Below are 26,345 nucleotides of genomic sequence, written 5' to 3'. Positions count from 1 at the left end.
TGACCAAGTTCGTGCATGCGCAGTTCTTTCCTTTGGGAATCAGTGGCCAGTGGCGTATACTGCCCAGCCAGCCGCCTTAAAACAAAGCATTGTTTGTTTTAGAAGTAGGAACAAATCACTTAGAGAAAAATGGTGCCTGTTTTTGTTTTTTTAAATAACAAGGTCTGCATACATGCCTGTCTTATCTAAAGGCTTTACCGTCCCTGATGGCAACATGCGCAGGCCTGAGTGCCCCAGACACCCCAGCAGGTGCCTGCGTCTGTCTGGTTCCCCCTTTCTCTGGAGAGGCCCTTTTAAAACCCTGCTATAGTACTTTTGTTCTTCTTGTTCTAAACCAGTTTGGCAGGTTGGCTGGAAAGGGAGGTGAAATCACCAAAGTTAGTAATTCTGGCATTGTCTTGTAGCATCTCTCAAGTATTTGCTCAGAGGTGGCTATCCTGAGCCTGTCTTTTCCTTCCTGCCTGTTTCTCTAGACAGCTGTCTATTGAGTTAGCCCAGTGAATTCATACAGTAAATATCCCAATAAACAGGGCAGTATACGGTGTTAATAAATTATTACAGCGCAGCTCCAAACCCACCCCGACCGCCCCGCAGGCTGTCTGCGCTGCACTTGTCAGGCAAAGGGCATTACGGGCAGACACGGCAGCTCGTTCATAGCAGCACTGCTGTTTCTCCTCCCTTCTCCAGGCCTGGCTTTTGTTCATTGTGGAGATGCTAATTTAGCACTTGCCAGAAACGAAGAGTCTTGGGTTCACTGCTAGATGGAAGTGCTGTGGCCAAAGGGCAACAAAATGCTGTTCTGTCGTGTTGGGATCTGGGTGTCTGAAGGTTTGAGCTGAGGACTAGGGTGGTAGTTACAATACGGAAGGGAACTTCAGGGTAGTCTTTATTCTTGCGATGTTGCTTCTAGGGCTGTTTTCTAAATTCTTTGCAGGTTGGGGTGAGCTGTTTGTCTTAGAGCTGCTGCGATTGTCCGAATGAAAAACCGCTTTAGGAAGGTCCCGGATGATGGCCCAAATTTTGCATGTGCACGTGTCACGGCAAACGAGACTCTACAAGTTCTGAACAGGGCAGTTGAACAAACTCTTTTGTGCTTCTCACTAAGCTGCTGTGGGCATTGGGTGCTTTAGGACTGCCTAGAGAACAAGCAGCCAGTGAGCCGTTGATGCAGAGTGGTGAGAAAGTGAGTGGCGGAGACTTGCTGGGAGAGCATTCTTGTCTCCTGCAGCAGAATGCGCAAAAAGGATACAAAATGCCCCAGGAGGTGGGAGACGGTGAATGAGGTGTAGAGAGTAGATTAAAATTCAAATCACATTTGTAGCAAAGCAGCACCTCGTTTATAAGATGTGCCATATGACAAAAACAAAACTGTCACCCACTGCCCTGCCAGTGCACATCCACCAGGGCATACGGACTACTGACCTTCCCCTGAAAGTGCTAATGAGGCACCTTGTCTCATTGCTACTTCCCCTAAGGGGACGAGATTGACTAGGTTTGTTAATTAGGCTTGTACAGTAGCAGTTACCAATGACTTTACCGATGGTGTGAAACAGAGTGCTCACAGTATCTGTCAATTTCACACAGCGAAGAGAAGCCGGCAGAGAGCGACAGTACTGTGCAAGAGCTCATTTGGATCAGAGTCCTTTTCATCTTCATTTGCCAGGTTGCTGGAAGCTGGAATGGAAAGACATTTAAAGGGATAGAGGAGACAGAGAGCAACAAGCATGTTGACCAGATAGTTTTGGTAGTTTGATGTCCTATAATTTTTGCAGAAAACACCATGTAGGCGACAGGCCTATCAGTTGCCTGAAATGCTTTACAATAAATATTACATATTGAAACAAACAACTGATTATGCTACATAGTGTTTAATATACAGTAATTCACCTATTGTTTGTCTTAAAATAGCAGTTCCTAGTAAGCAACAAAATGACACTGGATTCTGAGCGTTAGATTGGGATCTGGCCTAGCTTTTAAAAAGCACAAGTGAAGGAAGCTTTCCCTCAAGGAGGAGCGACCTGTACAACCACTGTACACTCACCTAGTGAATTTAAAGGGACACCTGCAAATATCCTCGCTCCCTCCATCTAAGCAAGGGAGAGCAAAGGCATTATCCGAAGAGGTTATTAAAGAAAATGAACAAGTTGTGAGAACCTGAAGGAATTCAGGAGCTGGCCAGCTGGACACGTTTAGACAGCAGTCTCCTAGTATATCCTCTGCATTCACAAAAGCATATGTACAACCTACCTATTGAGATCACACAGTGCATAGAATCACTGGCAGAGTGGCTTTCTATACCCTGAATTTCTTCTGTTCCTCCATCTGTTCTTTATAATTATACGGACAATTAGCACCAGTGTGATTCATGTCTGCAATTCTTTCCTTACATTAATCAGCAGCGACAGAAAGGTTGCTTTTGCAGCCTGGGGGAAAGATGAGGCAACGCCTCCATCAGCTGTTGCTACTTCTGTCGGACAAGAGATCATGGATTCCAGTTCTACAGCTAGAGCTCGCCTCCTGCTGATGCAGGACTTAGAGGTGCTGTACAGTGAGAAGTTGCCACGTGTATCTAAACCAAAGATCTCATGGCCCCTGTGGCCTGCCCAGCGTTTCCCTTCTTAGTAAGATGGTACTGATGGGTGGAAAGCTGAACCAACCACAGCCTTTTTAGGCAGGCCTTCAAAACCCCTTTTTGCCTTGTTTCCATCCCCCCACATAATTGATTCCTCTCTGCTGTTTCTACCCTGCATTGTACAAGTGAGGCCTGAAGACTTTTAAGGAGGTTAATTTGTAGGGTACATCCAGATGTCACGGTCTCATTGTCTATAGGGGTATGTGATGGGAGGATATATAGGTGGCCCCCCAGCCACCTCTTGCAGGTGTAGAGCCCAGCTGCTGGTTATTTTCAGCCACTGGCTTGCCAGTGTTCATATCCCTTTCCATTTCCAAGGAGACCTTCCCAGAGAAAAGGGCTAGGAACTTACTACTACTACTTAATGAAAGCTGAAATGCAACTTCACATGTCCAGTTCCTCCCAGTCTGGGGGTGGGAATCTGGGGGTTCTGCAAAGCCCCGAGGTCAAAGCCTTTTGTGAGCAGTCGCTGAGCACATGTTCTGCATTCATCTGAGTCACGGCATTGCCATTAATCGATCCCATTACTCTTGAGAAGCATTACATGAAATGTATTGCATGGAAACCAAACTGTGCTCCACAGTAAGATCTCACTTGTATGCACTCTGCTCATTTTCACACCGAAAAATTCTCACACAGTGAGGTCTCTGCTCAGTGAAGACTTATGAGCTGGTTCTGCTCTTTACGGTGGGGCTTCATCAGTCACTGGAGTACTGCAGGCTTTTGACCTGAATAATTACAGCTCAGCGACCCTCTGCAAAGATCTGAAGGAAGTCCATATTGTGCTGCATTGTCCTTGTTCTTCTACTGTACTTTGCTCCTTTGCTCACCAAGTGGCAGTATTAAGTGATCTACGCTGAGTTTGCCCGGTGGTTAGCATGAATTAATGAGGTTTTGCTGCACTTCATTGAGAGAGGTCTTTAAACAAGGAGGCAGCAATAAGAGAACCCAAGGGGGAAGCTGAGAAAAGGGGAATATTTGTAATTCGGCAAGTTAATTCTAAGGGAAAAGTTGTCTGTTGTGGTGTTCAGCTTTCCTCTTTAGAGACCTTTTTGCTCCACCACTTCCTTTCAGTCTGACACAAACAGCGCTTCCCTCTCCCTTTCAGCCTGGGATGCAGGCATGTGTCCTGTCTTGCATGCCCATCGGCAGAAGGCAGGAAGCTGTGCTGAGCCCTTCCGACACTTCCCACAGCTGTGATGGAGCCACAGGTGCGGAAGGGAAGTTGTAACATCTGTCCAAACAGCGGGTGGCCATTGGAAGAGGGGCTGCTGTGAGGATCGCCTGCACCCTCCCCTTTTTATTTCTCCTTTATCTCCAGCTTGCTGCTGTTGCTCTGTATCTGATTCCCCGGCCCTCCTGGGAGGAAGCCCAGGATGTAGTAGGGAGGGAGGAATCTAGTGGTTACATTAGCCTAGCCCATCTCAACGCCTAGGCTTGTGAGGCTAAGCAGCTCTGGCATCTTTCCTGTGGCCCTCCTCTCTGGAGCGTTGAATTAGTGGTAGGAATCAAATGATGTATCTGTAAAGGAATTTTAAGTACTTGTTGCAAGGGGCAATGATCATGTGGGTGACAGGCCAGGTATCCCTATGGGGCTGTGCAATATTTCCATGCTGTACTTCCTCAGGGCCAACTAAGACAGCTCATGCTGTGTCTCTCTAGATGTCATTGCTTTGCTACGCTAGAGGAGAAATCCTCTGGCCGTGCTTCAGGTTCTGGATCCTCTGAGCCTCCCAGGAAACCATCTCATTTAACCTCTGCCTGTTTTCCCTCCAGGCCTAAAATGCCAGATGGGGAATGGGGTCAAGTGAAGGGTAATTGCTCATTGCCATTCAGCAGGGGGAGGAGCCCCATTAAAATCAAATGACTCCAGATAGAAAGTGAAATGAGGCAAGCACAATGGGGACTGTGATAATATCTGAGGTCTGTATTCCCCACCCCCAGTCCCTGAGGATCCCCTGGTGTATGTGTGTGGGAATACAGATACACGTGCCTGCGCTGGGCTCGCTTCATGTGATCCTGAAATACAGCCGTGTAAGGGGTTGGAATGTGGAGCCTAGCTGCAGGGCCGGGTAGGGTGGGAAGTGAAGGAATCCAAGAGAGAGTTTAGTCGGCAGGATTTAGTTACGAACTCTTGTTGGGATGGGATTCGACCGGGAGTCCAGGACTGCTCCCCTCATGGGGTGCAGGGAGGAAGCCGTGGTATCTTGAATGACCATAAGTGATCTGTACTTCAGTTAACTGCCTGGTCACCTTTGTTCCTGCTGTGGTTCCAGTAATGTAGAAGTGCCCCCCAACATCACACGGGGCATTGATTTTATTTATTGATTTATTTTTGGTCCTAAACTAGGAGAATGCCAAGTACTGAGTTGTCGGCATCATGTCTCGAAGATTACAGTGCCCCCCCCCCCGGAGACCTCTCTAAGAGCACTGATCAGGCCTCTGCCTTACTTGGGTTGTCATGTCCTACGTGACTGGAACTCAAGATGATGTGGCTCCAGGCGCCTCTGTGCCCATCATATGGGATACTTCTAACATCACTCTCTAAATAGGGATTACCGTCGAAGCCTCCGAATTTCCATGTCGGTATCTGGTGACTGTAGGAACGTGACTGAAACTGCCTCCTGGGATTAGCCTGAAGCATTGGTTAGCGGCTTTTGCCATACCATGATTCTGTGTGGCAACAGAAAGTTTCAGGCTCCCAAAGGGAGGGCTTTACGACCCTCACATTGATAACCCATGGTCTACGGTTCCCTACCCTTCTTAACAAATTCTTGCCCTCTTGTAGTGGTCTGTGCAAAGTCACACTATGTATGACACGGCATTTTGCTTATGTTCTGAGAGCAAGTGCAAGCACATTAAAAAATGGCTTTCGATCATCCTAAAAGTTACCCAGTCAGTTAGTAGATGTGGGGTCTGAGCTAAGAGGATCCAACAGTAGAAATACCCTCAATTTTAGATTTGGCTTTGTGTGTGTGTGTCCAAATATGTTAATATACCGACCAGCAGGACCAAGCTGTGACTGGTGCCATTGACTGTGACAAAGATTTGACTTGAAGAAGAAATTGTGTGTGTATGTGTGTGCGTGCATGTGTACTGCCTCATGGTTTTATAGATACCCTTGCTTGTGAGGATGTAGGAGATGGACTGTCCTTCAGGCAGGAGATATCAGTCACTCCTGAATAAACCTAGTGCAACTTGGCATGGAGAAACCTCCTTTTACTTCCAGTGGAAGTGATGGTGTCTCTGAGTAGCCTGGCATCAGGCACTGCTTGAATCCTCTTGGCTCTTGTCAGCCACTTGTAATTTACTAGTATGCTACTCCTAAATTCCTCCTACTGCCCAGTTCAGCTTCCAAACTATGGTAAGTGTGAATGCTCTAACAGCAGAGGCAAAAAGTAGCCCATGTTTCCTTGAGTAGCATATTTTTTTTTGCAAATAATTAGGGCTGTCAATCACAGTTAACTCAAGCAATTAGCTAAAAACAAATTAACTGGATTAAAAAAAATCATGATTAATCGCAGTTTTAATCGCACTGTTAATAATACCCATTTTCATTTATTATAAATGTTTGGATTTTTTTCTACATTTTCAAATATATTAATTTCAATTACAACACAGAATACCAAGTGCACGGTGCTCACTTTATATTATTATTTTTGATTACAAATCTTTGTCCTGTAAAGAAGATAAAGAAATAGTATTTTTCAGTTCACCTGCTACCAGTACTGTAGTGCAATCTTTGTCATGAACGTGCAACTTACAAATGTAGATTTTTTTGTTACATGACTGCACTCAAAACCAAAACAATTAAAACTTTAGAGGCTACGACTCCATTTAGTCCTCCTTCTTGTCCAGCCAGTCACGAAGAAAAACAAGTTTTACATTTACGGAAGATAATGCTGACCACTTCTATTTACAGTGTCAACTGAAAGTGAGAACAGGCGTTCGCATGGCGCTGTTGTAGCGGGCGTTGCAAGGTATTTACATGCTAGATGCACTAAACATTTGCATGCCCCCTTCATGCTTCGGCCACCATTCCAGAGGACATGCTTCCGTGCTGCTGATGCTTGTTAATACATGTGTGAATAAAATTTGTGACTCAACTCCTTGGGGGAGAATTGTATGTCTCCTGCTCCATAGTTTTACCTGCATTCTGCCATATATTTCATGTTGTTATGGCAGTCTTGGATGATGACCCCAGCGTATGTTGTTCAATTTAAGAACAAGTATCAGAGGGGTAGCTGTGTTTGTCTGGATCTGTGAAAGCGGCAAAGAGTCCTGTGGCACCTTATGGACTAACAGGCGTATTGGAGCATAAACTTTCATGGGTGAATACCCACTTCGTCGGATGCATGGGAGAACACTTTCACTACAGATTTGACAAAACACGAAGAAGGTACCAATGTAAGATTTCTAAAGATGACTACAGCACTCAACCGAAGGTTTAAGAATCTGAAGTGCCATCCAAAATCTGAGAAGTACGAGGTGTGGAACATGCTGTCAGAAGTCTTAAAAGAGCAACACTCTGATTTGGAAACTACAGAACCCAAACCACCAAAAAAGGAGATCAGCCCTCTGTTGATGGTATCTGACTCGGATGATGAAAACAAACATGCTTTGGTCTGCACTGCTTTGGATTGGATAGTTACCGAGCAGAACCCGTCAGCATGGAAAGCATGTCCCCTGGAATTGTGATCGAAGCATGAAGGGGCATTCAAATGTTTAGCATATCTCACATGTAAATACCGTGCAACACTGGCTACGACAGTGCCATGCAAATGCCTGTTCTCACTTTCAGCTGACATTGTAAATAAGAAAAAAGAAAAGGAGGACTTGTGGCACCTTAGAGACTAACCAATTTATTTGAGCATGAGCTCATGCTCAAATAAATTGGTTAGTCTCTAAGGTGCCACAAGTCCTCCTTTTCTTTTTGCGAATACAGACTAACACGGCTGTTACTCTGAAACCTGTAAATAAGAAGCCAGCAGCATTATCTCCTGTAAATGTAAAGAAACTTGTTTGGCTTAGCGTTTCCCTGAACAAGAAGTAGGACTGAGTGGACTTTGTTTTGTTTTTGTGTGTGGTTATGGAGGAAAAAAAAAATTCTACATTTGTAAGGTGCACTTTCACAATGAGGAGACTGCACTACAGTACTTGTATGAGGTGAATTGAAAAATATTTTATCTTCTTTACAGTGCAAATATTTGCAATAAAAAATAATAGTGAGCACTGTACACTTGTATTCTGTGTGGTAATTGAAATCAATATATTTGAAAATGTAGAAAACGTCCAAAAATATTTAAATAAATGATATTCTATTTGTTTAACAGTATGATTAAAACTGCAATTAATCACCATTATATTTTTATCTCACGATTGATCGTGATCAATTCTTTTAATTGTTTGACAGCCCTACAAATATTTTTTGCTTATCAGATTGAATAATCTTATGAGTGAGCAGTAAAGCATTCATTCTCCTCTGTGAAAAGATACCATATATTTTGTTCTTCTTGCTTACGTTCATAAATATATATTATCCCCGATTTATTTATTTTATGTTTTAGAGAAGTGATTGTTCTTGCTGATTAGCACCCAAATATTTTCTCCATGAATCACAGCAGCTGCACAGCTCAAGCCAGGGTTACGACATTTTTGCAAAGAACCTGCTTTTCCATCCGAAGGATGTGTGAGAGAATGGATGTGCTTATTATAGGGATTATCGTTGGCATAGCAAGTAGTTGTCTGCAAAATTTTAAACTGAAGGCATGAATGACAATGCAACCAGATGCAAAAGCACTTAGCATATGGGGAGTGCTTTCCTTAATATTTAAGCAATGATTTTGCTCATGAACAGGACATACCTGTTTAGCTCACTTACATTTTGCACTCCCTTGAAATGCTAATGTCACTTAGCTTGTGCAAATAAGAGGAGGCAGCTCTTTTATTAGAGCAAACATTTTATTTTTGCTCTATATTAAGCAAATTCTGCAGGCTCCCCATAGGAACACTATGCTTGATGTGTCACTGAAGTGAACACTGAAGCGTATTGCTCAGTGAGTCTGCAACAAGATTCTAACTTAACCTCCAAGAAATCCATGGTTTTTTTAACTTTAATTGTGAGATTCAAAAGTATCTTGGCAAGAGGCACTTGCTGACAACTGACCTGTTAAGACACACGGTTGCCGGAGGAAGAACTTTGTGCATAGGCCTGCACCCACTTACAAACCATTGAGGGCGCTCCCAGTCCCCACAAAGGCAGAAGGACTTCTTGCTCCACCACACCTCACAGAAGGCTCTGGAGGTAGTCCACTTGTCAGCCCTCCATCCATCACGCAAAGCAGGGTCTGAGTGTATCTGAACGTAAGGTGCTGTGTTATGTCACCAAATGAGGACGCTACAGCTAACGTGGCCTGTGCAAATACATGCTAGTGATCATGTGCCCTACCTTAGGGTGGTTTGTTTAGATGTTTTCCTGTGGCCTTCATCATTGTCTTATCTGAGCATCTCACTAACAGTTATGAATTTAACCTCACAGCGTCTCTGTGAGCTAGGGAAGCATTGACCCCGTTTTACAGATGATGGAGGCGGAGGGACTCGGAGAGCTTGAGTGATTTGCTCAAGGTCACTCAGCAAGTCTGTAGCAAATAACAGAACCCAGATCTTCTGAATTCAAGTCCCGTTACCTTGAACGTGAAGCCAGGGTCTCATTTTGATTATCTGACACTGATGTAAAAGTGGTTGCAGCTCTGCTGACTTCACTGGAATTACACTGGCATAGGGGAGAGCATCGTTCATCGTGAAGTAACGAAGCATGCCTGGAAAGTCACCAAATTCAGGTTTTGGACTAAATGGGGAGGGGAAGGGGTGGGCAAATTCCACAGTTCTAGAACCCTCACCGAGATTCCCCTGCCAGCTACCACGCTCTCTTTTACAATGCCAGGGGTCCAGTTTTGGGCACCACAGCTGGCTGCAGCAGTTTGGCTAGGGGAGAGAGGTCATCCCCCAGGTAGGCCAGTCCCAGGCCATTTAGGGCTTTTAAGGTGTTGGTTACAACCTATAACTCCACCTGCAGAGCAACAGGCAGCCAGTGCAGATCCCGGAGCACCAATGTCACAAGCTCCCAGAGACTGATACAGCTGCCGTCTCCAAATGGTTGTAGGGTGTAGCCCCCTGGGGAGCGCATTGCAGCGGTCTAATCTTGAGGTAAGACAAGCATGGAGAACAGGAGCACAGTCTGAGCCTGAAAGGGAAGGCTGCATCCACCTAGCCAGATGCAGATGGTAAGTTGCTGTGTGGGTTGCTGCTGTCAATGTGATTATCCAACAGCAGCTGGGGGCCCGAAGTTGCATTGCCTAGTAACTGGCAGACGTACTCCCTCCATCAAAAGGATCGATGTTCCCTCCAGTTGCTTCACCCAGCACAGTCGTCATCCCCTCAATCTCATTTGGGTTGAGTTTCAGGTAGCTAGGTCTCATCCATGCCCCCTATCAGCCCGGCGTGGCCTGAGTGCTGCACTGCTTTATCCAAGCTGGATGAGCTAGAGACCTATGATTGGGTGCCATCAGCGTGCTGAAAACCCACGACTCCTTATGAGCCCTCACCTACCCATTAACCAGGAGGAGTGGCAGAACGGTGCCCTGCAGGACCCCGTGCCTGAGAGCTGGTCAGGAAGAGGCACAGACATCCACAACTCTCCATTGAGGTCTCTCTAAGACAGTGGTTCTTAACCTTTACTGCAGCCTGCCTGCGCCCCTTTGGTTCTCAAAATATGTTCTCGGACCCCTTATCAAAAATCGTTGAAGTAGGTCAGTTCTTTAAACCTAGATATTTGTTTGTAAATTACAGTAATTGTTAAAAAATGTATAATGTTAATAAATACATAGGTTTGATGAAACAAAGTAGTAGGAGCTTAATTTGTGCTTTTGATGATTTACCTTCTAAAAAAATCTTGCATGTCTCGCACCCCCAGAAAGGGCATCTCGCACCCCAGGTTAAGAACCACTGCTCTAAGAGAAGGACAGAGACACCAAAGAGCAACTGTGTCCATTCCCACCGGGGTCCTATTCCAGACAGGCAGGGCCAGCCTTAGGGGCAGGTGTTCAGCGTGCCAGCTTCCAGAGGGCACCAAATCAGCATTCAGGGGATGCCAAGTTGGAGGGGGTTGGCTTTTAACCCCCCTGCTTCTGGGGGGTTGGGGGACCAAAAACATTTTTCGCCCTGGGGCGGCAAAACACCTAGGGCAGGCCCTACACACAGGACCTTGGGTTGCCCCTGACAACAGCCAGTCCAGCCAGCCCTGAAGGAGTCATTTGTTTGTCACTTCTTTTCCCATTTCTCTCTTCCCCTTGTGTCTGGTTTGAAGAAAGTGACTCAGCTGACCATCATGGTATGTGAATAACTCTCACTTCTGCTTTAGCCCAGTCATATCACCAGGGATGAACTCAGGCTAAGATTTTTCCAAAGTGACAAGTGATTCTGAGTGCATCGATCTTTTAGGTGTCCAGCTTGTGACACCTTCAGAGGGTCTGGCTCCTGGAGGCTGAAGGATAAGCGCCTCCTGAAAAATCAGACTTCTTTAAAGGGTCCTGGTTGGGCCTCAAAAAATTGATGCCCCCAGTTTCGCTAGTCATCTGTGTTGGTGCCTTGCAGTTTTCTTGCCTACGTGAGTCACGGCTAATAAATTCTGAACATTGTGTACTACTAATGAGTTAACTTCCAAGCACTAACCTCTGGGTGCTGCCCAGTACCATGTAAACAATCAGTTCTTTTCATGGATGCTAAATTTGGGGGTCTAAATAGGTTGCCACTGCCTGTTTTAGTGAGTGAGCTACTTTAGTGATCTAGGGAAAGTGTGTAAACTCTGCTTTCAGTGACTATTAAAAATACTAAGTTGCCTCACTTTAAACTCTCGCTAACTGGTCAATCAATAGCCCATCTCATGGCAGTACAACCTTGCCTGGATCCCACTGGGACATGAATAACATTCCTGGGCTAAAACAGTAGGTATTACGTTTCCTGACAGTCGTGGAAACCTCTCCTCTGCAGTTATCATTTCGGTCGGCCAAACCGGGTTTTGGCAGCCGGCAGTTTTAATGCATAGTCATGAATGTGGCCAAAGATGTACCGGAGACTGGCAGCTCCATGAACCCAGGATTATTTTGATATATTGCAGCACTGCGTTTGTTTTCCAAAAGAGACGTTTTCTCTCTGTCTGGGGGGGTCCCCCCCCAATTTGCTGCCGTCACTCAAGATGAGTTTTTACAGTAAGTTGATTGTAAGGCAGGAGGTAGAAGGGGGAGGGATTCAGAAAAGCTCAGTGTAAGGCAGTGTGGCCTAGAGGATATGGCACTAGACTGGGACTTGCCACCGACCTACTTGGTGACCTTTGGCAAGTCGCTTCTCTTTGGGCTTCCGTTTTCTTCCCTGCCTTTGGTCTATCTTGTCTGTTGAGCTTGTAAATTCTTTGGGGCAGGGACTGTCTCTTACCATCTGTCCATACAGCACTGAGACCAATGGGGCTGTCATCTTGGTTAGGACCTCTCTGTACTACTGCAATACCAGTAAATTATAGTAATAAATATATGAATGCTGCATTTAATGGAGAGGAAGAACAGCAAGAAAGACTTGAGTTTATCCTCTGCAACGCTTCTTGGTTAATGGCATTTTTTAACAGCAATGTATGGTTCTCCGTAGCATTTCAAAGGATTGCACTTTTTATATTTTGCTTACACTGCACAAACAGATACTAGAATTTTACAGGCCTTCCTGTTGTAGCTGCTTTGTAAAGTTAGATTGTACTCTGTGTACCTGTCTTTATTTTTGTATTACATTCTGTTGCAAACACAGCTAAAAGATTAACATTTCCTTTTAAGCCTTATTGGTATAAGACCAAAGCAGTCCTGTGTTGCATGAAGGCTGATAAGTTCTTGCACATTACTGGGGAATTTTTTAAAAAGTTGATCTAAGCAAAGTGTACCTGCATTTTCTTCCTGGAATTGAGTATGCAGGCCCTGAATGGAGCAGGGACATGGAGCTTAGCATTTCTGAGCTTTGGCAGCCAAGGTAAGCTTATTAAGATGTGTAGCGAAGGGAGGACTCAACGGCACAGCAGTGCCTCCTGCTGGTTGTCTTGAGAATTAGCTCAATTCCAGCACAGAGCGCCCTCTGCAGGCTGGTGGCTCACCTGCTGTAGCCCTGTGTGCCTCCTGGACCCCGGTGCCTCTTTACCTCAGGGTTCTGCCCCAGCAGTTCCCCCACTCTCTCTGGGTCTCCCCACCCAGGGGAACCCCCCAACCCTCTAAACTGACCTTGCCTCAGTGGCTACTGCCAGTCATCATCTAGCCCCAGCTCACTGGGGCAGATTGCAGTCTGTAAACCACCCATCACTGGCCAGGGGGTTTGGACCTGCTGCCTCTGCCTAACCCTGGACTGCATCTCTGCAGCCCCAGTCCCTTCTTTAGACCTTGCCCAAGGCCTGCAGCCTGGGGAGTTACCAGGCTGGAGCTCCCCAGCTTCTTTTGCCTTTCCCCAGCACTACTCTACCTCAGGTACCCTTCTTTCCCAGGCAGCCAGGTCCTTCTCTCTCCAGAGCTAGAGAGAGACTCCTCCAGCTCCTGGCCTCCAGCCCTCTTATAAGGGCCAGCTGGGCCCTGAGTGAGCTGGCCACAGCTGTGGCTGCTTCCCTAATCGGCCTAGCTTGGCTGATTTTAACCCCTGCCTATCGGAGTGGGGCAGCTGCCCCACTACATTTGGCATAAATATCAATGACTTTAGAGCCATCCACACAGAAGCAGGCTCTGTAAAACAACAGAAGTTGCTTGAGGTTCATTAGATTTTGCACCAGTCTCTTGGCATGACACTTTTTTTTTGTTCTAACTTACTAAAAAATCTCCGGTCTGTTTATTTCCTAATGGGTGTAAAATGTCAGGGGGAGTTGACTTGGACATTGAATAAAACCCCCTGGTACTTGTGGGTGAGGGGGTAGGAAAACACCCGAACTAGCAGAGGATGGAGGGTCCACATAAGGTTTTCTCAGTCAGAAAGGTGGCTCTTTCTCGTAAACTTCCTGATGTCTACAGGAGCTGAGGCTTGCAGACAGGTTTACATCAATGGCAGGATTTCCCTAGGGTAGGGATTTAGTTAATGCAGCCACTGAATAGAAAAATCAACTTGACCTTGTTACCGCCAAGCCAGCTCATCAGCACTCATGGGAGGGGGTGGTGAGGGGAGACTCTCTCTGTGAGCATGTCCCCGGGGAGATCACTCACTCACAAACACACTACACAGTCCAACTGGAGACTGGGTTTATCTCCCCCACCCCAAAAGGAAAGGGCACAGGGCCTGCCTGCAAAGGTGGCAGATCCCAAAGCTCTGGCTTCTAGTAGTGTCCTCTTCTTCCACCCCTTCAGCAGGCTCAGAGTCACACTCAACAGCGGCATGCCCTGGCTGTGCTTGTTCCTCAGACCTTAGGTCACTGGAGAAGGAAATACAGCCATGGGGGAACGATATATACCCCAGGCCCAGCCACTCTCCCCCAGTAAAGACACTCAAGCGGAAGGGGGCACAGATTTGTCGAAGTGGTTGAACTCTTCGTTTGCACCTCAGTCTTGGGGGCATGAGGGTATCTGGGCTGTTTATTCTAAATCCATCTAGTTAAACATCTTTAAACTTAAGCTGTAGAAGCTTGAGGCACTGGGAGTTTCCTGAGGGTTAATGATAGGGTGGGAAGAGTTGATGGCCTGTGCAGAAATTTGCCAGGACACCTTTTATAGGAGAGGGGCTGCTACAGTTCTGCACAGGAAGCGATTTTTATTATTGTGGGAGCATCTCTGGTCAATGGCCTTGAAAGTGCTGAGAACTAAATTGACTAGAAAACCAGGGCAAGTTCTGGAACTCATTGAAAGCACTCAGCCTGGAGGCTGATCCTATTGCTTAAAGAATCAGAACTGCATTTGCTAGTGTATAGTTACCTGCTATTAAATTGCTTTGTGTACGTGAATGGAGGAAAAACACATTTACTCTTGTCATTAGGGGCATCTTCTCATTGGGTGTCGACTCTGGAAAGTGTAGCCGGAGGAGCTAGCCTGAAAACCACATTCCATTTCCATCTGTGACTCTCTCATTACAAGGAATGGGTTGGTCTTGAGTCTTTTCATCACTGAGATCAGCTGGAGAGCTGTTGCTAATGGTCCTTGGATGTAATCATTGGTGGGGCTGGAGAAGTTGGCTGCTGGAGGCAAAGCCTTTTTGGTGGAGAACTAGAGTTTAGAATTTGCCCTCCTCATGGATCTGACCATTTTTGTTTAGTGTTTTAATACTGAAATGCTGCTATGTGCCTTGTGGGATTTGTAGTTTGGATGCCTTGTGCTCCCTTTCTTTCAATGGGATGGGATCCCCAGTGGGACTACATCTCCCATGATGCACAGTCTTCCCTCACTGACCTGAGACTGTGGTGTTGCTTTTTGACTTCTCCCAAAAAATTTTGAGTTTTCAGAGGAGAGGGTGGGATGCAGAAATGTTCCAACCAGCTCTAATCAGAACCCTGAAATCGGTGAGGGAGCAAAGAGATCCTTATGTGAGAACAACCCGAGATGTCCTGATGCTGCCAGTCCTTTTAAAGACTTGTTGGATGATCTCTTGAGAAGCTGAAACCTCCCCCCTCCCCTTGACTTCAGTGTGAATCGAGGGTGCTCAGCACCTCGGAGAAAATGAGGTCATTGTTTCATAGCAAGTATGTCTGACTTATCACTAACAAAATAGGAACAACAATTGTTCTGAAGAGGCTGCTGCTACCTTAGCTGTGCCAGGCCCAACAGTTCAGGGGCTTTTAAGCCAGTAGGGTCAGATCTGGAGTGTTTGTGCTGGTCATTGACATGCTCTGTTGTTGGCATTAGGGAATTCCATCAGAACCAGGGTGTTGACCAAGATGGCGAAATGTATCTGATGCAGATGTTACTTATTAACACTTGGGGAAAGGTTAGGGAGTTTCTTAATAAATGCTCAAGTCCATGGAGCAGAGAAGCCAATTTTATTTTTCATGTTCTAAAACATATATGCTCTAGCTCAAACAAAGTTATGGGCTTGAAACAAGAATAACTGGGTGAAATTATATGGCCTGTGTATTATACAGAAGGTCCAACTAGACGATCACAGTCTTGCCTTAAACTCAATCAACCTATGAATGCAAACTTCAGTTTTCTCTTACTTTTCAAAGCAGAAGATAAACTGCGTCTTTTTTTAAAAAAAAAAATACTATGTGACTTTTGTCTTTGTATTTATTTGTAACCTTGTGGAGAGGGGAGGTGGGGGTTATACACAGTGTAATTGTTTTTCTGTGGATTCTAATACTGATTCTTGGCTGCGAGCCATTAGCGCAAGCTAACGGTTTTCTCTGGGACTGACCTAATTTTACTGTTGGATCGTTTGGTAATATACGCTGCTGGTGTGAGACAGCTGGTGCTCCCTTCCCTCCACGGGGGAGCTGGGGAACTGACCGTGAATTCACCAGCCTTGTAAGTGAGGGAAACAGGTTCATTTGCAGACTTGGCTCTCTTACAAGGTAATCTAGTGTTTCTGATGCACCAGCAGCAGGCTCGTTGTGTGCTGGATATTTCTACAGGGAAACTTGCAATTAAAGCTTGCATCAACCTGCTCATGTCAAGGGTCACTTGAACTGGAGAGAACTTTTTCTTCATGTCTCTGTGTAATCCTAGACACTAACTCTTGGACAGATAATCTCTGTGCCATCCATGCCTTCACTCCTCCATCCTCCCCAAAAAACCTCACTCCAAACAATGTTGACAATATGACTGCCTGGCATTTCCGTTATCAGTGCAATTCTCAAGGCTAGAATTAAAGCTGAATCAGGATTTCTGTTACAAATCCTTATATTTCTTAGGTCTAAATAGCTCAGCTAGGAAAAAAGGTTTGATTGCGGACGGGAGGGGGATTAATGTAGCATCCAGATTTAAGCCTTGGAGCAAAAATAATAATTTTATCCCTTTACATCTGGCTGGCTATGTGGGAAACCGCCTACAGAATTGAACAGTAGTTCTGTCTGTGGCAGGGGAAACAAAGCGTTTCTGAAGCCAGCCCCAAACTAAATGTTATCGTTGCAGTCCTACATCAGTGAGCCAACCACCCTGGTATTTGCAAGGATGTATGTGTGTGGGCTGGGGGAGGGTCTTTGTCCTCCTCTAGTGGCAGGCCCACATAAGAGGATAACAAATATATTGCACCTGCCAGCTACAAGGGCTAGTGTTTTAGCACAAGTGCTAGAGACTCGTGCTTTGAATGTGAGAGGTCTTGGGTTCAAATCCCTGCCGGCGGCCAAAGCGGGGTTCGTTACCTGGGGATTGGCCTTGTGTGGTGGTGTAACTGGGTGTACCAGGATGAGTCAACAAAACTTTAGAAAGCTACAGCTTGAATTGCTTTTGTAATTCCGAGCCACAGGCTAACGCAAGCAAAACATGGGTTTTTGTGTTAGGAACATTGCTGTAACTATTCCCAGGAGCGTACAGGAATATGTGCGCTGTCTAGCCTTGTGTCAGTCAGTCAGCATAACCCTGTGGCTATAAGGGACTGGTGCCATGGAATCTGGTGTGTTGCAAATATTGTGATGTTAGGTGATGGTTCTGGTAGTATCCCTATGGCTGCACTTCAGGTGTGCGTGTGTCTCTCGAGCCCTTAATCTGAGATCTTTCGTTAGCAGTGTCTGTTCGGCTTGTGCGTGCGCCCTATGCCTCCTCGCGCCGTATAACTTTCTGTAACCAAAGACTATCCAGATTGTTGCTTTGAGAATCAAGAGTCCACTTTCAGATGTGTGGAGAGCATTTTGCAGGTCTCGAAAGAGCAAACAAATCTGGAAGTGTCTGTCATTGAGAAACTGTGAGCATGAGAGCATGTTCCTGAACCCGTAAACAGCTTTATTTCCTGTCTCGTATGCTTCCTTGCTATGCCATGTCACCAGTGTAAATTTGATCTCTTCTAAGTGACTCATGTACAAGGACACAGGAGAGCCTGAAAAGCTATCTGGTGTATTCCACCCAGCAGCGTGTCGTAATCTCCAGCCGAGAGAGCTGGACTCTAAATCATGCAGCGTAGCTCAATGGTTTTCAGCCCCTCGAGAATGAACCCAAAGGCAGGAGTCAGCAGTTGTTTAAATTAGGAATGTTATGAGCCTTTTTCTATACACTCATTACTTCCAGCTAAGCCTGGAGTACCCCATACACCATCCTCCACTCCAGGGGGCTAAGGGGCCTGCAGCACCTCTGAGGATTACCACTGGCAACTGATGGAGTATGGGACTGTGGTGTGGAAAAAAGTCAAAAGCCCTTGAAAGAGTGTAGTTTGAATGGTCATTACCTCTAACATCTGCGGAGAAATCATAACCCCCCAGGTAGAGAGTCTTGTATCTATAGTGAAGGGTCTAATGGCCCATTTTGAGTTTTGGTAAATGATGGCTACTTCCTAAAAGAGTGAAATATGGTTTATATCCAGTTTATTTACTCTGGGTCAGTTGTAGCAAACTACATCAAAAGCAGCCTCACTGCATTCAGCAAAGCTACGCAGTCAAAAACTTCCAATAGAAGAAATTTTAAAGTGCCAGTACTGAGAGATCTGGGTTTAGTTGTTCAAAGTTGTTCTCTAAGGACCTTGGAACCGGAAGATTGCCACAGTTAAATCGGGAAGCGTTTAGTTAAAAGCAGACATTGTAACGCTGATTGCATGTAAAGACCTTGTCCCACAGAGCTTTGGGGTTAAAAAGACCAAATAATATACCTGATCAGAATGCTTGGGATGGTGGGCTCAGAATGTAGGAAATCTCATTGACTTTAAAGCCAGAAAGGACCATCATGATCATCTAGTCTGCTCTAAATCAAACTTAGACTGGTATAATGGAATTATTGTGTGCCGTGTGTTCAGTCTTCATAAAAGAATGTAAAAGGAAAGTAACCCTTATTTCTCCTGATGAGTTTCTTTTTGTTTTCAGGACCAGGAAGAAAATAAAGGAGCCACTAGCTGGCCTGAGTTTTACATTGATCAACTAAATTCAATGGCTGCTGTAAGTAGTTTCACAATTGTTTTTCTGGCATATGTAAAATAAACAAAAGTGTTCTTTAGCAATGTAGTTATGCTGTAATCAACTGTTACGCTTCAGAATATTACTGTCCTCAAATCCATGCTAAATTCTGCCTCCTTTCCCTCTCAATACACTTACTGTCTCCCAGTGTGCGTTTTACAAAAGGTGTATGTATGCGCGCACACGCACACAGGGTAAGTAGCTGAAATGTCATGGCAGGATGCGTAACATGCAGTTTGACTTGCGTTCATCCTTATGTCAGAAATGTAAGGCTGGAAGGGACCCCAAGATGTCAGATCCTGCCCCCGGCCCTAAGGCAGGACCAAGTAAACTTACACCATCCCTGACAGGTGTTTGTCCAACCTGTCCTTCTAAACCTCCAACGATGAGAATTCCACAGCCTCCCTTGGAAGCTTTATTCCAGAGTTTAGCTACCCGTTATAGTTAGATTTTCCTCAGATCTAATCTAAATCTCCTTTGCTGCATATTAAGCCCATTACTACTTGTTGTATGGTCAGTGGACATGGAGAATAATTGATCACCAACCTCTTTATAACAGCCCTTAACTTATTCGAAGACTTATCAGGTCTCCCCTCAGTCTTCTTTTCTCACAACTAAACATGCCCAGTTGTGTTTTTTTAACCTTTTCGTCATAAATCAGGTTTTCTAAACCATATATCATTTTTGTTGCTCTCCTCTGGTCTCTCTCCAGTGTGTCCACATTTTTCCTAACATTTAGCACCCAGAAATGGACACGCAGTACTCCTGCTGAAACCTCACAATTGCCAAGTAGAGCGGAACAGTTAGCTCCCTTCTCTTACGTACGACACTCCTGTTAGTTCACCCCAGAATGATTTTAGCCTTTCACAACTGCCTCACGTTGTCTCCTATTCAATTTGTGATCCACTCCAACCCTCAGATCCTTTTCAGCAGTACTGCCGCATCGCCAGTTGTTCCCCATTGCAATTGCTGTCATATCAGGCCGAGCTGTGAGTCAGCTACAATAACTAGACTGAAAATGAAGATGGATATTAGGAAAAACTTTTTCACTAGGAGTGTGGTGAAGGACTGGAATGGGTTACCTAGGGAGGTGGTGGAATCTCCTTCCTTTGAGGTTTTTAAGGTCAGGCTTGACAAAGCCCTGGCTGGGATGATTTAGTTGGGGATTGGTCCTGCTTTGAGCAGGGGGTTGGACTACATGACGACCTGAGGTCCCTTCCAACCCTGATATTCTCTGATTCTATGAACAGGGCTGCTGTACAGTTCTGCTGCATTTTTCAAAGGAACCTGAGTGAATTCTAGTGGGGGCTGGGTGCCAGACTCCTTTATTTTCCTTTGAAAATTCCAACCCCAGTGTCTCTTCAGTATCTACTATTTGCAACAAATCTGGATCCTTGCTAATCTTGTTACTGACCCCTCCTGTGTTGGTTGGCCCTGACAGTCACACTGTGGGTTTCTTGATATGTGAATCTTGGAAACTATGGATGGAAACATTTTTCAAGGGCTATGGATTTTGCATTGTGATGCAACTAAGCATTCTATGCATACACCATAACCGCATCTTTCTGATGTGCGTGCAGGCAGGAGTGTGTTTCTGGATACAAAACGATTATTGTTACAGTCACTTTGCCCAGCGCTATGCAAGACACAAATCCAGACATGGTCCTTGCCATGAGAACTTGCAAGCTGAAAGACACAGATCAAGCAAGAATGCTTTGGGAGACCGCAGTGCACTTGCTTTAATAGCTGCTTTTCAAACCACAGTTGCTTGGCATTTTAAAGTCTTTCCTTTTTTCCATCTCTCTTCAAATATCAAAATCTTTCTTCAAGCACTGATTGCCGCTATAAGTGGGTATGTGGTTAGACTATCCTGAGAGGCAACACTTAATTGCACGCAGCTCAGCAAATCACTTCACCTGAAGATTAGTATGAATGGTAGAAGCAAAGATCTTAATGAATTCAAAATGTTCAAGACGATTAGTAGTCAAGGGCCTGATTTGACACCCTTTGAAATCCTACATGTCTCAGTGTTGTAGCTCTTGCTGCATAATGACATTGAAAGCTCTAGGGCTTGTCTACACTTTCCAGAGGATTGATGCTGTGGCGATCGATGCATTGGTGGTCGATTTAGCGGCTCTAGTGAAGACCCGCTAAATCGACCGCCGATCACTCTCCCGTCTCCCGAGAAGAGTAAGGGGAGTTGATGGGAGAGCGTCTCCCGTCAACGTCGCATAGCGAGGACCCTGCGATAAGTCGATCTAAGCTACAGTGATTTGAGTTACACTAGTCACGTAACTCAAATTGCGTAGCTTAGATCTACTTTTCCCTTTAGTGTAGACAGGGCCCTAGTTAACTTTACATTCAGACTTCCATTATAATCCTGGTGTTTTCTCATCCTCAAAAACTTTTTTTTTTTAAGCAGAAACTCCCCATATTTGGTGTCAGCTCAGAGGCAATATTTCTACGGCTGTTACTCTGAAACCTTTCTTCTGGTCAGTTGCTGTTTAGTTACGGGAGTGTTGATAAGATCAGTCTCGGCTCCAGTAACTCGGAATGAATGAAAATCATCAGGCTTGCTATGTAGCCATGGGGCAGGCGCTCAGTACCACAGCATTAGAGCCCTAGCAATATCCTGGGTAGAGAGAGGCAAATGGAGAAGCATGGGGGAAGATAGGCTAGCCCAGATTGGGGGAAGCTGGAGAGGCAGGGAAACAGGTAGGCTGGAGAAGGTGAAGAGAAACTTGGGGTGTAGTTTGGGAAGATCTTTGTGCATGTGCTCAGAGAAGGGGGAGAGCTGGCTGGGCTGGGAGTAGCCATGTGTAGGAGCTGAGTTTTTGTGATCAAAGCTTTTCTGCACTTCGGGAGCTCTGCAGTGCCTTTGATCTCCTGGCAGTGCGGCACATCGTTAAAGGGGCATAAGGGGTGAAGGTAGCTTTTTGCTTTTATTGGCATCTCGAAGCCCTGAACTTGTCTTTCCCTCTTTGGCTTCACCTCTACTCTGTTGTCCAGGCCATGAGGCAAGCCTCCCAGGCAGCTTTCATGAAGAGCAGCTAGCTACCCTATGGTATCGTAGGCAAAGACGCATGTCCAAGACCGCTACGATGAGTGGGGGCCCAATTCTGCCACCCACACTCACCTCAAGTACTACTTCCCCGCGTGAGTAGCGCCACTGATCCAAGGGGCAGCTCAGAGTGAAATGTTTACCTCCTGGAAGCATGGCAGAGCTGGATCTGTCGCGACTACAATGGAGGAAGTGTCTGTTGAAGCAGCAGCCCATTCGGATGCCCCCAGCTGTCCAAGCACCTGCAATGGAGCAGTGCCACATGTGTGCGCTGTGTGTACAGAACGTTTGTTTCTAGTTACTGTAACGGCTCTAACAGGAGGCCCTTGATCAAAGAGAAGACACAGTAGCTACACATACCCTGCTTTTTGGGCAGTCAGCGTCTGACCTAGTTACGCCGGCAGGCGTTACTGTCTGGTAGAGGCAGCTGCAGTTAGCCATTGGCTCTTTTTACAGGATGGACTAAGGGTGACGCTCGCTCCCATCTCCACCACAGTCCGGGTAATCAGGCTTGTGTGGGGAGCTCGGCAGGGAGCACAACCCTTCCCATCCCCCCAATGGATGGGGGTGGGGCTCGGCAGGGAGCAAAACCCTCCCCATCCCCACCATAGAGGGACAAGCCCTTCAGGGCTGTCTTGTGACCCCTCCATGGTCCCTGCACAGTCACAGGGTCTGAGCCCACTGGATCATTGTGAGTGCGAATCCTCCTCTAAAACGACCAACCACCATGCTGCAGCGTCCTCTTGTGCTCCCCTGCCCTTCTGTGCAGGGACAGTGGAAGACTGATGTGATTCTTGTGCAGGCTCCCTGGGCATCTGGGTTAATGTTCTCCTAAATGCTTAAAGAATTACAGTACTCCTAATCCTGCCCAGGCAGCATGGTGCATATCAATCTGTCTGCGGAAATGGAGATCCTCGGGGGTGTTTTGTTACAAGGTACTGCAATTGTTTTGTACTGTATTTTTATTTCTGCCTCTTGGAAACCTGTCTCTCCAAGGACTGACCTACTGATTAGACCCTAAACTTTCATTTAGTTTCATCTAGCCCCGACAGTTGCAGAGCAAACATTCCAAGTGTGAATCAGCACTGGGTGGTCTGTATGAGTTTGCAGATAGGCAGCCTGAAACAATAGGTCTGAGCTGCACAAACTGCTCCATTCATCTCTATGGTGTGTTGACTCTGGAACCTAATGGTAACCCAGAGGATGGCATGTACTACTTCACTGCTGGTCATTCAACTAACATGTTGATCCATTGCTGTTGGATACAGTGGAGCAGATGCTGCTGTCGAGGCTTGCTGCGGTGGAGAAGTGAGAGGTCAAGTTAAATATGCATGTGCTCACATGGGGAAGAGGGGGAAAAAGCTGTAACCCTTATGTACTGGTAAAAGTCTCCACTGCTTCCCTAAAGCTCCAGCTGTGCCCTGCCCTGTTGTCTAACATTCTGGCTTCTGCTTGGCACTTCAATAGCACAGCTATGCACTGTCAGTTCAAACACCTGTGGCACGCTGAAATGGGACAATGCACTGGCTGTATTAATCTTCCCAAAAGTCTGGAGTTTGGTGCTTTTTTCCCCCCGAAGTGAACCTGCTGCAGAATTCAGTATTGGCTCATCACATCAAAACTGGAAGCCTTTCCCAGGACTAGAGCTTGCTGCAGAGCACACAGGGCCTTGAGTTGCAGCAGTATCTACTGACTATGTAACACACAAACTCCCTGCTGCATCGGCATTTCATCCCTTCCAGCTTCACGAGCGTCCTCAGAAATGTTGGAAAATAAGTCTTCATAACGGCTCAGTGTTGGTCCAGCTCTGTTTCTGTTGTAATCATGGGATTTTTCCCATTGATTCGAATGGAAGCAGGGCAACAGCTGAGTACACCTACCTAGATCAGAGAGAGAGACCCCTCTCTGGATGGGCTTTCTTTATTTGATCACCTGAAAGCTACATTAAGGTGGTATCTCAGGTGTCCCTCTTGCTGGGTCTGAGGGAATCTTTGAGCCCTTTTTTTGTGACGGCCTGGCTGACCAGTGGGAGGTTCCAGGGCTGCTCTCATCAATATGTGACCCCTTTCCCTCCTTTCCTTGTGTAAATGAGAATTCTGCAAGCCACCATCTCCCCTGGATGAAAAGCCCCTTCTCCCTTTGCTGAAAGGAACAAATACAGGCAGTTGCCTACTTGCTGCTAGTCGGAGACGCTCTATTCCTTTTGCCTGTGTGTTTGCAATTTTCCCATGGTTCGGTAAGCCTAGTGTGGCTAAAGCGCATATTGGTGTTCCTCAGATGTGGGCACTGGGTTATGGGATCATAAATGCCTCAACTATTCATTGTCCTGGTGTATATAAAACACTTCAGCTGTGCTGGAGGAGATTAAATGTACCCCACTGGATTTCAGTTGAATTTTACAGTGGATTGCTCTCATGGAGCGGTGACATCATCCGTCAGACATTTCTGCAGGGCAGCTTCCTCCCTTGTAACACGGCGGTGACAGCTGTCCAATTGCATCACCAACCAGCAGGCAGCTTGAGCGGAAGCAATAACCATTTTAAAAAAACAAACAAAAAAAAAAAACCCTCCTCCTCAGGGTTTTTTTGTTCACCTTTGCTTAGAGTCTCACGGGTCTCCCTTTCCCTCTGTTTTGAAACAAAATCCAGGGGTCCAATGAGGGGGAAAGCCAATGAGTAATGTGCGGGACCAAGCTGATGCCTTTGTGGGTATCCCTGATCTATAAATCCATAATACTCGCCGTTAACAGTAATGTGCAAGAGAGAGACAGGCTAAATTTAACACACGTGTTTAAAACCCATTTTATGTGTGTTTAAATGCAGGCTTAGGCCTCTTACGTTCAAACTTGCGTACTCCTTCCGGGTGTTACCCACTCGTGACTTTTATTGTGAGTCTTGTGATATTTCATGTCTGTCTTAATGCCCAGCTCCTGACTTTCTGTGAGTTTTATGGGAGAAGCTCAGCTCTGATTGTAAAAAGGAAGAGAAAAGCTCGAAAACGGGAACTCTACAGGCTGAAAAACCAGATTGTGGGGCGCGAGGGGGGGATGACATCCAGTGTTTGGTTTTAAAAAAAACAACCGCCTCATGATTTTGGGGGGCCTGACTCATCATATTTTTGGCTGGGTTTGGCAGTATTGTGGTCATCCACATTCCTGTCCCCCCACTAAAGCAGAAGGAGTTACTATTTTACAGAGAAAGATAAAGGAGGGGAGCCTCTTCTAGTGGTTAGAGCATAGGATCAGGAGTCAGGAGATTTGGCTTCTCTTTCTGGCTGTGGCCAATGTGTAAGTCATTTGGGCCCAAATCCTCAGAAGTATTTAGGCCCCTAGTTCCTGTTGAAACCAGTGTGAGTTGGGTGCCTGAATGCTTGAGGATCAGGGTCCTAGCCCCTCTCTACTTCAGTTTCCTTAGCTATTAAATGGGGGTGATCCCCCCTGAAGTCAGAGGCTTGCTGAGGGTCAAGGCATGAATATCTGGGAAGCGGTAAGGCCAGCTAGATGGCTGGAATCTGGCCAGCCACTCTGGAAAGTCCGGACTACCTTCCCAGTCAGGGTTCTTTGCCTCAGTGGGACCAGCAGGATCTGTGACAGACAGAAAAACAGCAGCTGTTGAGTGGTTTATATGGAGTGAGCCCAACCGGTGTATAGACCTATCCACAGCATATCGTTAATCCAAGGTGGGCTATTTACGACTGGTGGATTATTTCCATGAGTATTTAGTAAGGCTTTTCTTTTTTGGACCCAACATGAATGTGGAGCACCTGAAATTAAGGGTGTGTCAGCTCCAGATATTTAAGGGACTTCCACTCAGACACCAACTCTGCTACAGAGTCCTGTGGTCCGTTCAGATCTGCTGACAGGGTAGTGTAGAGTGATAGCCTTTATGCACTGCCCTCGCACTTACCCTGAGAAGGACTGGCTTGAATTTTTAATCTAGAGACAGCTGTGTTGTAAACGGAGCCCATTGAGTATGCAGCATAACATCCACCCCTTATCTCATGATCAAGGAACTGCAGCTGAAGCTCCGGTGGTGAAATGGATTGGCCTTTACCCATGAGCAGGAGAGGCAGAGCCCTCCAATGGGGAGGGAATGGGACTCTTCAGATCTGGGTCCAATTCCTGGTTCTGCCTCTAGCCTGCTGTGTGGCACTTCTCCTCTCTGGGCCTCTGCTGCCACTCCTGTCTTTAGTCTGGCCTGTTCAGGGTACATCTGGACTTCATGCTGGAGGGGTCAATCCCAGCTGGAGAAGACGTAACCTGCGCTAGTTCAGATCAAGCTAGCATGCTAATGATAGAAGCGTCGCTGCAGTGGTGTGAGCGGCAGGAGGGGTTAGCCGCCCAAGGACAGGCCTAGCAACTCAGGATCCTACTCAGGGCAGCTAGCCCCTCCTGCAGTTTGCACTGCCATGGCTATGCTTCTGTTTTCAGCACGCTCATTCAGTCAGAGCTGGGTCAGGTATGTCTCCTCACGCTGGAAATTACACTTCCAGCTCCAAGTGCAGTCCTACCTTTAGATTAGACTTAGTCTACAAGGTCAGAAGGGACCATCACGATCATCTAGTCTGAC

General features: G+C 46.2%; 1 protein-coding gene across 2 annotated transcripts in view; it reads left to right on the top strand.

Annotated features, from left to right (window-relative positions):
* The window catches only part of DAAM1 (dishevelled associated activator of morphogenesis 1), a 188,772-nt gene that overhangs the window by 109,572 nt on the left and 52,855 nt on the right, over nucleotides 1–26,345 (top strand). For both annotated transcript variants that reach the window (XM_074956423.1, XM_074956422.1), the window contains exon 4: nucleotides 18,627–18,698. In XM_074956423.1, coding sequence (XP_074812524.1) covers nucleotides 18,627–18,698 — 72 coding nt within the window. The remainder of the gene's footprint in view (nucleotides 1–18,626; nucleotides 18,699–26,345) is intronic.

This window comes from Natator depressus, chromosome 6 (assembly GCF_965152275.1).
Source record: "Natator depressus isolate rNatDep1 chromosome 6, rNatDep2.hap1, whole genome shotgun sequence".
Lineage (NCBI taxonomy): Eukaryota > Metazoa > Chordata > Testudines > Cheloniidae > Natator > Natator depressus.
Note: the sequence above shows the minus strand (reverse complement) of the source record. Positions and strands in the feature narration are given on the sequence as shown.